Source organism: Myxocyprinus asiaticus, chromosome 16 (assembly GCF_019703515.2).
Source record: "Myxocyprinus asiaticus isolate MX2 ecotype Aquarium Trade chromosome 16, UBuf_Myxa_2, whole genome shotgun sequence".
In the NCBI taxonomy this organism is placed as follows: Eukaryota; Metazoa; Chordata; class Actinopteri; order Cypriniformes; family Catostomidae; genus Myxocyprinus; species Myxocyprinus asiaticus.
Genome location: NC_059359.1, coordinates 6,329,693 through 6,344,986, shown reverse-complemented (window position 1 = coordinate 6,344,986; position 15,294 = coordinate 6,329,693). Strand labels below are relative to the sequence as shown.

General features: G+C 36.5%; 1 protein-coding gene across 1 annotated transcript in view; it reads left to right on the top strand.

The window, feature by feature from the left end:
• The window catches only part of LOC127454648 (thrombospondin type-1 domain-containing protein 7A), a 151,570-nt gene that overhangs the window by 83,064 nt on the left and 53,212 nt on the right, over positions 1-15,294 (top strand). The window contains exons 8-10 of the mRNA XM_051721998.1: positions 1,556-1,750; positions 7,683-7,914; positions 14,480-14,595. Of these exons, the coding sequence (XP_051577958.1) occupies positions 1,556-1,750; positions 7,683-7,914; positions 14,480-14,595 (543 nt within the window). The remainder of the gene's footprint in view (positions 1-1,555; positions 1,751-7,682; positions 7,915-14,479; positions 14,596-15,294) is intronic.

The following is a 15,294-nucleotide window of genomic DNA, read 5'->3' as shown; positions in this document are numbered from 1 at the left end:
TAAATATGCACTAGACATACGTCTTTGACTGTTGCACCATGTATTGCTGTTTTTTTAGCATCTCGCACTCTACCGGCACATTTTTACGATGGTGTGTCAAGTTAAAAGAACTTAGGGGCCGTTCACACCAAACAAGACTTTGCCTTTGTATGTGCTGTTTTTAAATAGTTTTTTTTTTTTTATGTAAACATGCACTAGACATGTTTTTGACCATTGCACCGTGTATCGCTGTTTTTTATTTACAAGGTCAAGTTCAAGAACTCAGGGGCCCTTCACACAGAATGAGACTTTGCCTCCGCATATGCTAGATGCATGTCTTTGACTGCTGCACCGTGTCTCACAGTTTTTTTAGCATCTCGCACATGGTTTTTCTATGTAAACATGCTAGACAAACGTCTTAGACCATTGTGCTGCGTCCCGCTGTTTTTTTAGAATTATGTGTTTTTAAGATGCCATGTCAAGATAAAAGACCTTAGGGGCCGTTTACATGGAACGCGTCCTTGCGTTAAAAAATGCTGAATGAAGGTCCGTGAATAAAGCAGAACACAGGTGTTTTGAGATGCATGTTTAGTGGTTGAAGTTCATTTAAACTGACACAGAGTGTATTCTGTACCATTAGTTGCGCTGTATGTAGCTTTTTCCAAAGCATCTGAATCAGTTGAATTTGACCTTACAGTCACAATTGTACCACATGCGTATGTTTATTGTGTAAATGGTTGAAAAGTCTGAAAAAACAAACCATCAATGGCTCTACAAGTAAACATCTGTTGTTTTCAAGACATCGCACTGTCATATGACCAGTCTTTTTTTAGAATTTGCCGTGTGATGGGATATAAATATAAAATTATAATAATGTGGAATAATGCTCTCTAGCATCTGCTGCGTGAGCAATCTAACGCCCCCGTCTCGCCATAACCTGCCTCTGCTCCCTCTCATGCTGTAGCAGACTGATTCCATCATACGCTGATTAAAATTGATCTGCAAGTTGTTTTTTTACAGGCAGACTTGGCATCTGCTCCGCTCCACTTGTCGAGAGAGAGACATTTACAATATTGCTCCACAAATGGCCACAGTTCTGTCAGATCGATGTAAATATTGTATCGCTGTCTGCTACAAGGAAAACTTGGAGTGTCTCTGCTTTTGATAGAAATGTTACTGGGTGTTTGTGGTTCATTGCTCAAGCAGCATGTCCCTGTGCTGAAGCCAAAACCAAGCTGATACATCTCATATTCTGGCTCAGAGTAAAAGATATCATGAGAACCCTTGAGAATGCCTGTGCTTGGTGCCAAATGGTGCTGAATACACACACAACATTTGCACATGTTTTGTTTTTTGCTTGTCCTTCTGAGTCAGTATGATTACTTTTATTTTTAGGACTGCACAATTTAAAAATAGCAGACACTTTGAGTACAGACTGTTTAAAAGTGCATTAAAAGCATGTCATATATCCCCCACCTGATTGCTTGAATTATTAAGCAACCTAATTGCTTAAATAATATGTCACCAAATGTTGTAGTCCCACATGTTGTAATGTTGATACTGTGTTTTGCTCTAGGTAAAGAGGTGGAAAGGGAGCTGTGTGCTGAAGCGGTGTACCCGGCACCTGCGCCCTGTGTGGTGCCCTGCCCTAAAGACTGTGCCCTCAGCCTCTGGACTGCATGGTCCACCTGCTCCCAAACCTGCTCCAGCAAAACTGCCGAGGGTAAACAGATGAGAACCCGAGCCATACTGGCTTACAATGCAGGAGAAGGTAAAGAGAACATTACATAGGCACTTGTTTGATTTTTCCTATGTAAGGGAAACTTTTCCATTGTCACATTAGCTTTAATATAAATTTCCCAAAAAGTATTTGGACACAAAAGTCAGGCTTAAAAGCCCATCAATGTCACTGCATTAGATAACAAAATAATAAACCAAGTGGCATCTGCAAACAAAAGGTGCTGGACCACTTGAGCCATTTTTGTCCAAAAAAATAAAAAATAAAAATGATGTCTTCATTATGAATAGTATCTCTTTTATTTGATCATTTAAAACCTACCAAGCTGTTTTGCTTAAAAAGTGTGCTTTTTTATCTTTCTTTAAAATAAATGACACTTGGTTTGATATGATGTTATCTTATCCAGTGGGATTCATACTTAAGTGTGGCTTAAGTGTCCAAATACTGTTTGGGGCCATTGTAAAAAGTCAACATGCAAAAACTTTGGTCTGTAGTGTGTAAGATTAGCCATAAAAAAGTTAATAGAGAACTGCCAAGGAAAAGCTCTTGTTCCTCAAGGGAGACGTTTCTCAGCCTAAAACTGTCTAAAAGTCTGATGGATGACTCTGCGCTGTAACAGCAATGTTTTATGACATAATTGAGTGTTTTAAGTCTCCTAAATCCACCTAATCTGTTTTGAAGAGGTTTAAAGCTGAAGTATGTAATTTCTGCGGCACCAAACAGAATTGCAAATATAAACATTGTTTTCAAAACTGCTTTCCGAATACGAGACTTTGCCTCCTTATGCACTGTTTTTAAATCATTTTTCTTAATGTAAACATGCACTAGAAATGTCTTCTACCATTGCACCGCATATTGCTGTTTTTTTAGCAGGGTCATGTTAAAAGAACTTAGGGGCCCTTCACACAGAACGATATTTTGCGCCCGTATGCGCTGTTTTTAAATAGATTTTCTATGTAAATATGCGCTAGATATATATCTTTGACCGTTGCACCGTGTATTGCTGTTTTTTTAAGATCTCACTCTACCGGCACATTTTTACGACGGTGCGTCAAGTTAAAAGAACCTAGGTACCGTTCACACCGAACAAGACTTTACCTCCATATGCGCTGTTTTGAACTAATGTTTTTTTATGTCCGGCCCCCAACTCACGCCATTGATCAAATCAATATTATTTTATCTCTTGAGACGGGTCGCTCAAAAGAAGCGGAGGTATTTTTTATAGCGCCACCGAGACACAGTATTTACAGTTTTTAAGAAAATTAACCTATGAATGGCTTACTTATCGCTGTTTCTGCATATTATGCTGGGATAGGAGAAAGTATTTTAACACTGAAAAAGTTACATATTTCAGCTTTAAGCATCAGTTTACATTGGTAGGCTATTGAACACAAGCAACAAGTCAATGTGAAATATCATTTTCAACCCATTTTCCTTTAGTAATCTGACATATCTGAATACAACACAATATTCATTGAGAAAAAGATGTAGGATGGGTTTTGATTTTGTCCATCGGATATTGATTGGATCATGAAAAGTGGGCGTTACACACCAGAATGGAGCACAAATGATTTGTGACATCAGCCGAAAAGGAAAGCCATTTTTTGATTAAAGGTTACAAGTACAAACATTGTGTTTACTTAAAATAATGTGCACAGTTGAATCGTGCACAATAAGACCCTGAACTTGCATTAATGTTAATAGGGGCCATTTTTATTTTATCTTGACTTTAAAAATGCTGCCTTTCCTCTTCTAATTTCTCATTTGTTGTTACCTTCTGAGAGGAGTATACTTCAGGCGAGTCTATAGTCGATTTTCACTGTGTTTTTCTCCACAGTAACGTCAATGGTAGTGGCCTGGATAACAGTTATGGAGGGTAACGTGTCAAAACATCTCATGTTTTTAGAGCCCTTAGAGTATTTTCCTGAAGAAGTCCTCTTAGATTTGTTTGTGTGGTTTGAAGAGCCCATTGAGTCCTGTGTCTTGCTGATTAGTCTTTTATCTTTACTCCGATATGATCTGAACATTAAAAGTAACACATGTCTGTTGTACTAGTCTAGTAGTTGCTAAAACATTTACAGCCTTGCCATTGGTGACAACAGATGTATGTAAAGACACCCTTTACATTTGCTTTATCTCAAGGTCTAACAAGGGTTCCAAAGTTTCCAGAGCTCTATGGTACATTTGCTTTCTTCTTTTCATGTATTGTGGACTGTGTGTAGATTTAGATCTTTTTGATAAAAACAGATAGTGTTTGTTTAGGTTTATAGCTAGAGAATGTCAATGGACTCTCTCTATTCTTTAGTATTCTTTTCTAGCGGTGTTTCACAAGTTTATATGTGGTTAGTTGACTTGACTTAAATACTTTTAAGAAGTTGATGTGTCCTGTGGTGTGACATGCTGTGCTCTCTCTAAAAATATTTTAAACCTCATTTTGCTAATTATTTTATAATTATTATCCATGCAGTTTCTATGACCTCATATTAAATAATACGCAGGATATTTATACCTATAAAAATTCATTTGTCAAACTGCAGAACCATTTAAAATGAATTTGTGAAGGCAAAGGGGTGATTAAAAATTGTGAAAAACTTTAAAGAAATGGTGACTAGGACAGCACCTTTTACATTCATATAAATTTCAACCTAAAGTCTTGATGTTATAAATCTTGATTAAAAAAAAGAAGAAAAAAAAAAGCTTATGGATATGTTATGGGCCGTTCACACCGAATAAATTTTGGTGTCCGTCTGCTCAGTTTGTTAACGTGCACTAGGCTAGATGGAAATTTGTTACAGTTGCGCTGCATCTCGCTGTTTTTTAAGCATCAATTGACGCAGATTTTAGATGCATTTAGATGTCAACTTAAAATAAACTTTCTTAAAATACCTGCATTTTTTTTTTTTCTATCCATTGCATTACGTCTAGTTTTTTTTTGCACAAGAAAGTGTTAAGTCTGAACGGATGCTTAAATTGAGATGAGAAGTGAGAACTATCACATGAATGGATTTGCTTTTGAGACCATTTTCCACAAAAGTAACTGCCTTCAGTCAAATGATGCCCTCTGAAAGGCAGTATGTAGTATGTACTGTCTTGCTAGACATCTGCCTGACTTTTACCGTAAGAGATGCCAAATGCAGCCATTCGTGCGGCGAGACCTTATGCATAATGCATATCCTTCAGAGTCGATTTGTGAGCAAGTCAGAAGAGTGATGGCATGTACAGTATACTGTAAACTTGAATAAAAATAATATCACAGAGCCACTTTCCTTTGGGACTAGCACATCGCATAAGGCCAGAAACATCTGCAAATATGTGAATGCAGATGCTTCACAAAGCTCTGTTTTTCATAACATTGTGTTCCAAAATGTGTCAGAGCACATTTCAGAATTAATTAGGAAAAATGTATTTAAGAGACATAATGAAGCTATTGCATTTATGCATTTGCATTTACTGATTTAACATCTACTATAATTTACTGTCATGGCAAATTTTGCAGAAAATGTATAGTAGATGTTAAATCAATAAATGCAAATGCATAAATGCATAAATGCAATAGCTTTATTATGTCTCTCAAATACATTTTTCCTAATTATTAAGGTATTTGAAAAATTAAATGTGCCATCATTTTTCTATTTTGGGCTTTTTTCCTCACTCAGACTTTTTAAAGGAATAGTTCACCCAAAAAATGTTACATTCAGTCAAAATGAACTATCCAAACCTGTATGTTATTCTTCAAGCTTTAAGGTGCTGTAAGCGATTTGTTTCATGGAAAGGAGTTTCAAGTTCCTACTCCCTGAAAGATATCACTGAAATAAGTGTCATGAGATGTGTAACCAGTCTCTGTGACAACTCTGGACTTTGTAAACAGCAAACAAAAATGTGTCCGCAGGCCGCGGTCTCTGACACTTTCTGCCTGTCAATCATTTTGTACGTTCTCAGAGTATTGTCATTGCAGCAAATTATTAATGGTTTAATGCCATATTCTGATTTATAATTTGTCTGTTGATGGCACTATTTCACTACTGTTGTGTTTTACAACCATGAGAACATACTTTTTGTTGGTTTCAATGATATCGGGGCAGTGTTTTGGAAAGAGGGGGCGTGGCTAAATCAACGGCTCAGTCTTGTGGAAGTTAGAACGGCTAAAATCGCTTACAGCACCTTTAAAAAAGGAAATATTAGAAAAGTAGTCCATGCGATTCATGTGTCATTTTCCAAGTCTTCTTAAGGCATACAGTATGATGTGGTTTTGGTGAGAAACATCCCGAAAAGATTACATTGTCATGCGTGTTTACTTGAGAACTTGCGTTGTTTTTAACACTGAAGCCACTATAAACGAGCATCGCTTATAGCGCTCATAGCGCTCATGAACTTGGAATTTGTAATAAGATTTCTTTTTTACAAAGTTTTATAAAAAATAATCAGTTTTCGTTTTCATTATTAGTTTTTGTTAACTATAATTTGCGCAACAGACGCAAATTTCTTACATTTTGGGTTATTTTCTCGCAAAAACGGATCCTTCCGTATGCCATGCAATATGACATAGGAGTCGCATAGTCTATCTTTATGATACTTTTGACTCCTTTTTTAAGGTTTAAAGTGAAGCACTATCCACTGCCACTGTGTTGAAAAGACAGTCCACTATAAAACATCTCATTGTGTGTTCCGCAAAAGAAAGAAAGTCATACTGGTTTGTAATGACATTAGGGTGAGTAAATTATGACCAAAATTTTATTTGGTGGTGGTATTATACTTTTCACTTTTTTCCTAACCAAGGGTTAAGCAAAGTGTGACAAGCCCTTCAATTATTTTACCCTTTTTATAAATGCCCATTATAAACATAATAATATTTTAAATTAACCTGTCAGAGCCTATAAGTTTAATACAGTGCCTGTTATAAATTTAAAGCAGAATACTCAGAGGCAGTTAGACATATGCACATATCCTTGTGTAAATTGCTTCCCTCTTAGAATAAGAGTGCTTTGATTCAAAGGCCCAATGGGCTATTCTGTCTTCTGCAAACCTGTAAATGTCAGCAATTAGTTAGACCAGGGTTTCTCAGCAGGGGCGATACCACCCCCCAGGGGGTGTTCAAAGGATGCCAGGGCGCACTGAGAGCAAATTAGAAGAGAGGGTGGCATTAGGTTACAAATGGGGTGCGCTTATCACTTGTAATAATCAAATCTATCGTCAAGTTCCTCTTTGCATTAAAACGTTTATCTAGACTTGGAGTATATCAGTTGGTTCTCAATTATACAGGTTGATATGCATTTGTACCGCGGTTCATCTGATTTTGAAGTCTAGCGATGCATCTGAAGTATCTGGTTTAGCAGCGTCAAATACACAGGTGAAGGCACAACCTCGGCTAATGCACCTGTATGGCTCTGTAGATGGATACGGCTCAATGGACAGAGCAGTGCGGGAGCAAATCTCTTAAAGCTCGAACTCTTAAACTCGCATCTTTGCGAGAATCAGCGAGAAGCAAGGCGTGAGAAGTGGAAACCATTTGAATTTGGCACAGGATTCTACATCACCACCCTTGAATTTACTATAGTAACACTAACTGTACTTTAGGTAGAAATAGATTGATAATAAACATTATCATATCACTCCTTTAGCTCTATTAAATTTGTCATAGGCTACATTAGGGGAGTGAGGGAATATAATACATTTGTGTTACAACTTATGAATATTTATATTTTGTATTTATTGTTCTTACATGTGTTTTGAGTAGGTCTACTGTTTATAATTTCAAAAATGCCATAGTTTGTTTTATAGATATCATGTTAGTGAAGAAGATCCATGCTTCCATGTGCTTACTTACTATGGTCTTGTTATAAATACCATTAATTAGGCCCAGTCACTGTTGCTCCACCCAGCTTCTCAAATATCTGTATGCCCTCAGGATTCAAAAACCATTAAAGGGTTAATGTCAGGCTTAATGCATGTGGTTACACTCTTGCAGGAGGTTCTAGCTGCCCCAACACAACCGCCCTGCAGGAAGTTCGCAACTGTAACGAGCATCCCTGCATCGTGTATCATTGGCAGACGGGCCCCTGGGGACAGTGTGCGGAGGACACCACCACATCCAACCTCAACGTCTCCTCCAGCGCAGACAAATCCACCTGTGCCTTGGGCATGCAGACACGCAAGGTCATCTGCATGAAAGTCAATGTCGGACAAGTGCCACCTAAAAAGTAAGTTTACATCAAGCTTTTAAAGGGCTATATTTTACACTCATAAAAGTCTGCTCATAATGTTGGTCAAGTTTTTTTTTAATTTTTTTTATGCCAAACACAGCCATAATTTTTATTTTGCATGACAATTTTCTACCCTTTACAATTAAACAGGTTGTTTTTGCTGTTGTTAGGACTTAATGAAAATAATATCACAATGCAAAAAAAAAAAAAAAAAAAAATCTAAAATAGATATCATTTTCTTTAGGAAAAATATAATTTCTTATTTTTATCTTATTTGGGTTGAAATATATGGTGCCTTAATCGCACCATAAATAAATGAAAATAAAAATAACTACAAAGATCATTGTGACTTTGTATCTCGCAGTTGCTTCTTTATGTTTCACAACTGTGACTTTATTTCTCTTAATTGCAACTTTATATCTCTTAATTGTGACTATTTCTCACAACTGTGACTTTTTTTCTCGTAATTGCAACTTTATTTCCCTCAATTGCCACTTTATTTCTCGCAATTGTGAGTTTATTTCTTGCAATTACCAATTTATTTCACTTCACTGTTACTCTCATAATTGTGACTTTTTTTCTCGTAATTGCTCGTATATATTTCGCAATCGCACCTTTAGGCCTATATCTCGCAATTGTGACTAGGCCCTTTAATCTTGCAGTTGCAACTTTATTTCTCGTCATTTCGTCTTTAGATCTCGCTATTGCCACTTTGTTTTCTAGTTATTGTGACTTTATGTCTCGCAATTGCCATTTCAATCCTCGCCATTTTCATGACTTTATATCTCAAGTCAAGTCTAGTCTAATTTATTTTTATAGCACTTTTCACAACACACATCGTCTCAAAGCAGCTTTACAGAAAATTATGAAACTGTAATGTCTGTAATGTCTTAGTGTCATCATTGTGAGGTTTGATGAAAATGTGATTGTAGATTATCTCACTTTTACCACTTTATTTCTCGTAATTGTGACTTTATACCTCACTATGGCCATTTTATTTCTCGTAACTGTGATTTTGTCTCGCTATTCCATTATTTCTCATAATTGCGACTTTATATCTTGTTATAGTGACTTTATTTCTTACAATTGCTACTTTATTTCTCACAATTCCAAGTTTATATCTTGTTTAAATATCAATTATGTTATATAAAGTAAGAATGACCTTTTTTACTTTTTTATTCCATGACGGGATCAAGGCACACACAGAAATGTGATCCAGACGTGTTCTTGACCGTTTTTGTGAGATTCACCCATTAATGACATACCAAAATATAAACTGTGAAACAAAATGTTATTTAATAGCAAAAGTGTGTAATTTCTGTGCCACTAGCAAACAGAATTGCAAAAATAATAACCCCCTTCTGCTGTTAATCGAACAAAGATAGTCCTGTCCCAAACTCACACCACTGGCTGAGTCAATATTTATAGTGCCATAGAGACACAGTGTTTACAATTTTCAAGGAAATCAGCCTACAATATGTAAAATGTTACACACATCATTCGTTCGATATTGCAATACTAACATCTGTTGTTGTGCTTAAAGCCCTTATGGACAAATTCTACCCCCTCTGAAGATAGGTTGTGCTGGTGTTTGAGTGGCAGATTGTAATTGTGCTACAGAAGTCTGTGTACTCTCAAACCCTATCATTCCACTGCATGCAAACTACACTGGTGAAAGATGAATAAACATAGGCTAATTAGCACAGTCATTTTCAGACTGCCTAATTTTCTATTGATGATAATGGCAGTAATTAAGTGGGCTTGATTCTTTAATGCAATTTAATCACCACAAGATGAGGAGTCTCTTGATGCTTGGCACAAACAAGCTCCCTAAAAATGCATCACTGATCTAGTTAAGCATTGTCCTATTGATGTATCTTCGGTGTAAACAATAGTGCTACATTTTTGGTGTGACAAATTCAGGCTGTTAAACTTTTTACCTCTCAAGGAGTAGAAGATAATGTGTGTTATAGTCTAGTTAGTAAGGAAAGCAATCATTATTTTGCCATTTCCTGTATGTGCTAGTGTAAAAATTACACACTTCACCTTTAAATGCAGTTCTCACTCAAAAAGTGTTGAAACTAAAACTCACTAAAACTTTGCAGTGCAAGTGAGGCATTTGATCTGAAATAAAACAAAATCTTCAAAACATCACTCAAACCTGCGTTTCTTTTGAAATATCTCATCTAGACCTCCTTCCAATAAATAATGAATGCAGCCAGATGTCATGTTTATGTCGGGTCTGGGGCGGGCAGAGCTGGGATCACGTTTTTACGCAGGGTTTCATGCACTGAGCCACTTTGTGTCGCTCCGAGTGCCAGATTGAGAGAGAAATCACAAATGCAGACAGCGATGTTAAAGCTCAGGGCGCAGACCTTTGATGCTTCTCGTAGTTACTGACAACTGCTGCTTCACTTCAGTGTTTATCCCTTGTTGTGCTCTTCCTGACAGTTCGAGAGGATAGTCAGTCTTTTATGCAATTTATATAGGCAAAACATCGATGGAAGAACACGAAACGTGTACAGCATATGTGTTATTGTACCACACTTAGTCAAATGAATGGGAGAAATTACAGTGCTCTGTGTTGTGTCAGTTTCTGTTGTGAATGATAGGTTTTATTCATTTTCCAAATACAGCTACCTTGTTACTGCTTGCCATTTCGATCATATACAGTTACGTACTGTATGTCAGTTACCATTTTATACATATTGTACGTTGCCACATTGAGAAAATAGTATGTATTTGACAAAAAAATTCCATTATCGTGAGTGAAGACTCTGAATTTAGTCTTTCTCCCCGTTGTGAAGTCACGGAGCCACACCAGTTAAATTTGCCAAGAAATAGTACATTTATTAGTTCATTTAGTTATCAAACACAGGAGAGAAATAAACTTTCAATTGCAATGGTGTTATGCGATGGTCTTCATTGCCTTTCCCATCGTTCTCTCCCTCGGTCTCGCTCGGTCTTTCTCTGAAGAAAATACATTTGCAGGATGTATTTAAGCATACTATAGCAGTTAAAAATAACTTCCCCTCCCCTTATAATGTAAAACACACGTCAACACATGCAACTTCAACTCATATAAGGAAAGCTTACACATACAACCTACATAAAGCTTACACATGCAACCTATGGTATATAAAGCTTACATATGGCTGTAAGAGCTTACACATACAACCTATATAAGGCTTGCACATACAACCAATATAAAGCTTACAACTGTAACCTTGACTTCCACTGCATATTGCACAACATAACATAAAGACATAAGTTTAATAATATAATACAAATGATCAATAATGCTACTAAATTATTATGAATACTGATGAGAACACTATCTTCAGTGAGCGACTAACACGTATTATGGTGTCAAAATAAGAGTTCCCTAAGAAATATGCAAGAAAGAACCTGGCGTCCTGCATGTTTCCTATTCTCTCGACAACAAAGTACTTGAACGTGGCATAATAGTAATTACGACTTCAGAAGTGGGAAGTAGGATAAATCCGATAGTACTTGAAATTTTACATTCCAATTTGTTTAATTGATATTAAATTGAGGTAACAAAAAGAATGCAGAATTGTACTTCGAATTTGAATTTAAGAAAGTAGACTTAAATTGGAATGACATTCAATACAATAAAATTTAATTGTCAGTTGTAGTTGAAATTTGTCTTTGACCTCACCTTCAACGTCTAAAACACACATTAAAAACAATTAATTACAATAAAAAAGTACAAAAAGATTAATAAAAGTGTCAGTCACCTGAGGCCAGTGTGCCATCCTGTTAAATAAAAAGTAAATAACAAATAAAATCAAAATTATATATATATAATTATATGAATTGTAATATTTATGAATATACAGTATATATATATATATATATATATATATATATATATATATATATATATATACACCGATCAGCCACAACATTAAAACCACCTGCTTAATATTGTGAAGGACCCCCTCATGCCACCAAAAAAGCGCCAACCCGCCAACCTATTCTGCTCACCACAATTGTACAGAGCGGTTATCTGAGTTACCGTAGACTTTGTCAGTTCAAACCAGTCTGGACATTCTCTGTTGACCTCTCTCATCAACAAGGAATTTCCGTCCACAGAACTGCCGCTCGCTGGAGCAGATTTCAAAATCTGCGATTAATTGCGATTAACTACAAAAAAAAGTATTCAATTAATCGCGATTAACTACAAAAAATTATGCGATTAATCGCAATTAAACATTGTAATCGACTGACAGCACACACACACACACACACACACACACATATACATATATACTGAACTGTCTTGTCTTAAAGGGACTATGACTGCATAGTTAAGGTTGCATTATTCTGCTCACACTGCTTATCAAACCAAAAAATTTCTACTTTAACAGATTATCCAATTAGAAGTGATTAACAGAACACAAACAGTGTTATAATAGTTTTTCTAGAAACACTAATGAGCTGCTTCTGTGAAACCTTCAAGGAAATGTGATCCCTCACTTCACATCAACACTTCTGACATTTAATAGTAATTGAAAAATAATGACAGCTTGGAGAGGGCAAGTGAACGATGTATTTATTCTTCCTCACAGTTAAATAAATGAACTTTTCCAAGCCCTATTCTACTTTTGTAATTTCCATTCATGACTACAATAAATTAAACCATCTGTTTTAATTTTTCAGGAATTCTTAAAATATTTCCATCTTAGCTTTCTCCACATAGTGGAATATATGATATTACAGTATATAACCATTCTTTTCTAACACCATGTCCAGGCGCGGTCATAGAAGCCAGACAAAATGGCATAGTTGCTTCATCAGTTGTGTTTTTCATGTCATATTTGCTTTTTATGACACTATCGGTTAGGTTTAGGTTTAGGGTAGGGAAGGCGGTTTTTTTTATTTCAAATTCAATAGAGCATTAAAAGCCATATCTGTTTTGGAGAAAATTTAACTCACATTTAGTGCCACACATTGGACCTTTCACCTCAGAACTGCTGCAATACGTGGAAGGAACCATGTAAACCACAATCATGTTTTTTTTTTTGTTTTTTTTTTATGAGATCAGTTTGGTAAGAACAGCAGGAAATAACATCCTTCGTTGAAATTGTTGAGAATATCATCCAAATGAGCCGTCACCTGTGTGGGTGTGTTGCTAAAGCTCTGTCAGAAATTTTCCCAATCTCCAGGAGAGCCCTGCATGCCTGAACCGGATTTACTGCTTCTATTGTTATTGCAAATAAATCGGCCTTGCTTTATTATATTGTGGCAGCTTTGCAACCTCACGTCTCATGAAACATAGAGCAAATGACGACTCCCTTCCCGGAGCGCCAGATCCTGGAGGATTTGATCAAAGATCAGATTACTGCATGCCCCGCTGCTGGACTCCTGCTTCCCTGTTTATCTTTATCCAGGGAATAGCCGAGCCGGAGCGGTGCTTAAAATACAGGAGCAGATTAAACCTAACCCCTGATCATACATTTTGAGGAGCTGTAACATTGATAAAAGAGTATTATCTGGTGACTGAATACTGTAACAGGATGTGAGGCCTTATCTGGCCCTTCTGGCTTGTACATAATGTAAGCTTGGAGCAGGGAAAATAAGATTGAAAGAGGCATTGTTGTGCTACAGATGCTACTAAGTTTTGCTCAGCAAGGGTTGTGTTTTAGTCCATAGTATGGAGTTGGGCTAAGTGATATAGCTAAAACATTATCTCTATTTTCTAGCCTTTTGACAATATTTGATATAAATCTTGATATTTCTGTGTACGTTGTGATATTACATGTACTCATTTAGCAGATGCTTTTATCCAATGCAACTTACAAAATGAGAAAATTGCTTAAAGACCCTGTGAAATGGCTTAACGAACACAGTTTTCTTTCCTGTGTTGACATGTCTCCTATTGAAACAGGAAGTTTAGTTCATTTTGTCAACTTTTATGAGAATAGGCCGAAACACACTCTACGCAAGCACATGAACACACTTCTGGCTAAACAAGCTTGTTTTTGTGCATTATTGCGTTTCAAAATGTGTCAGACTGCAATTCACAATGCAAGTACGTGTTGCAGTCTCAACGTTGCCACAAGGGGCGCTATAGCAGACATTAGTGTGAACTGTCTGCCTCATTGGTGAGTTTCTCTTTGTCTCTACTGCCATGGCGGTGCAACAGTTAGAAGAGAATATTGCTGAGCAAGAAAGTTAAAGTCAATATATTTATAGGATCTTACATAAATGATAATATAATAAGACACAGAATTTTGAAGGTAGCTCTATCGCCCCCTTGAGTACTGCGGTTTGTTACCACCATAGTAACGCAAGAGCTCATTTGCGTACATGTTTTGTGTGAAGTATGTTTCTGGCCTGAGCTAGCATATATATGGTTTCAAAGCTAAAAGACATGGACTAAAAGCCACAAAATAATACCTAGAGAGAGCTATCCATTACCATTCCCTTCCTCTCAATAGCAGTTGCTCTGCTGGTATCTTTGCTCATCAACTGGCTTTATGTGATGAAATGACAAAGACTGGCTATATTACATTGTGTCTGTTTGTTCTTTTAGATGTCCTGAAGCCCCTCGCCCAGAGTCAGTGCGACCCTGTCTGCTGCCCTGTAAGAAAGACTGTATAGTGACACCCTTCAGTGAATGGACAGAGTGCCCCACATCCTGTGAAGCAGGTATCTATCTGTCTGTCTGTCTGTCTGTCTGTCTGTCTTATCTGTCAGACTTTCTATCTATCTATCTATCTATCTATCTATCTATCTATCTATCTATCTATCTATCTGTCTGTCTGTCTGTCTGTCTGTCTCTCTGTCTCTCTGTCTGTCTGCCTATCTGTCTGTATCTATCTATCTATCTATCTGTCTGTCTGTCTGTCTATTTATCTTATCTGTCAGTCTTTCAATCTATCTTATCTTTCAGTCTTTCTTTCTATCTGTCTGTCTATCTATCTGTCTGTCTGTCTATTTATCTTATCTGTCAGTCTGTCTGTCTATCTATCTATCTATCTATCTATCTATCTATCTATCTATCTATCTATCTATCTGTCTGTCTGTCTGTCTGTCTGTCAGTTTGTCTGTCTGTCTGTCTATTTATCTTATCTGTCAGTCTTTCTATCTGTCTATTTATCTATCTATCTATCTATCTATCTATCTATCTATCTATCTATCTATCTATCTGTCTGTCTATTTAGCTTATCTGTCAGTTTTTCTATCTATCTATCTATCTATCTATCTATCTATCTATCTATCTATCTATCTATCTATCTATCTATCTGTCTGTCTCTCTGTCTGTATCTATCTATCTATCTATCTATCTATCTGTCTGTCTGTCTGTCTGTCTGTCTATTTATCTTATCTGTCAGACTTTCTATCTAT